Raw genomic sequence first — 1,422 nt, forward strand, 5'->3', positions numbered from 1 at the left:
TCAGATACTCCATGCTGTACCACTTTTCTTCTTTCCACAGACCTTCCAGAATTCCTTGCCATGGAAGCATTCATCTCGTCCTTCCTGGAGAATTTGAAACAAAAGAATTTTCAGCAGCTGGCTGCTGGCTTCATAGCTCACTACACTGAGTTGGCCAGTGAGGCTGGAGGCATTATCTCTCCGGAAATGCTCAAGAGAATTCAAACAGCCCTCACGGAGGGGAATCTACAGGCTATGCTGGATGTGATTCAAGAAACTCTAAGTACGGCAGAAAATGCTGCCCTGGAAGTGGCTGTAATCGGCGAGTCGGGGACTGGCAAATCCAGCTTCATCAATGCTCTGAGAGGGCTTGGCCATGAGGAGGCAGGGGCAGCTGCCGTTGGGGTTGTGGAGACCACCACGAAGAAAACTCCTTATCAGCACCCAAAATACCCCAACGTGACCTTCTGGGACCTGCCAGGAACTGGGACACCCAAATTCGCCCCAGAAACCTACCTAGAAACAGTGGGATTTGCTTGCTTTGACTTCTTCATCATCATTTCTGCCACCCGCTTCAGCCTCAACGACGCCCTCCTGGCCCAGAAAATCAAGGAAAGAGGGAAGAAATTCTACTTCATTAGAGCCAAGGTGGATGCTGATTTAGATAATGAACAGGAAACCAAACCTAGGTCCTTCAGCAGGGAGCGAGTTCTGCAGCAGATTCAAGACTGTTGCCTGGCCAGCCTCAGCTCCACCGGAGTACCCCATCCGCGCGTGTTCTTGGTCTCCAATTTTGACCTATGTGACTTTGACTTCCCACATCTGGAGAGCACTCTGCTGGCGGAGCTTCCTGCCCACAAGCGCCAGGCCTTCGCGCTCATGTTGCCCACGCTGTCGGATGCTTCCATTGAGCAGAAGAGAGGTTTCCTCAGGGAGCAGATGTGGCTGGAGGTTGTCAAGTCGTCGGCTTTGGCTTTCATCCCCTTTGCGCCCGTCCTCAAAGGCTTTGATTTGCCTGAACAGGAAGCATGCCTGAAGGGTTACTGAAGATACTTTGGTTTAGATGATGAGTCCATTGAAGGGATTGCCCAGAAGCTAGGCACATCCGTGCAGGACATCAAGAGCCACACCCGGTGCTTAGATTTCTGGTCCCTAGTGAAGGATGACAGCATAGCAGCAAAGGCCATGCGATGTGGGGAAAGCTTCTGCTCTGTGAATGGTGGCGTCCCATCTGTTGTCTTCCAGTTTCTGAAAACCTACTTTCTACGTGGGAAATTCCTCGATACGGTGGCCGATGATGCTAAGCTCCTCTTGCGTAAGTCTTTAAGTGGTCACATCTGAGAGAATGAGGTAGAAGGGTTGTGCCCAGTCTAATGAACTTGGAAATGGGCCTCAGGTCTTGTGTGGTCAGGTAGTGTCCTCTGCACTTGTTCTGGGTGGGCA

At 51.3% G+C, this 1,422-nt stretch overlaps 1 protein-coding gene across 1 annotated transcript in view; it reads left to right on the forward strand.

Annotated features, from left to right (window-relative positions):
- The window catches only part of LOC101565331 (T-cell-specific guanine nucleotide triphosphate-binding protein 1-like), a 4,934-nt gene extending 3,518 nt beyond the window's left edge, over positions 1-1,416 (forward strand). Inside the window, exon 2 of the mRNA XM_012514346.2 lies at positions 41-1,416. Coding sequence (XP_012369800.2) covers positions 61-1,026 — 966 coding nt within the window. The 5' untranslated portion in view covers positions 41-60 and the 3' untranslated portion in view covers positions 1,027-1,416. The remainder of the gene's footprint in view (positions 1-40) is intronic.
- Positions 1,417-1,422: the final 6 nt, after the last annotated feature.

Source organism: Octodon degus, unplaced genomic scaffold (assembly GCF_000260255.1).
Source record: "Octodon degus isolate 3935 unplaced genomic scaffold, OctDeg1.0 scaffold00029, whole genome shotgun sequence".
Lineage (NCBI taxonomy): Eukaryota > Metazoa > Chordata > Mammalia > Rodentia > Octodontidae > Octodon > Octodon degus.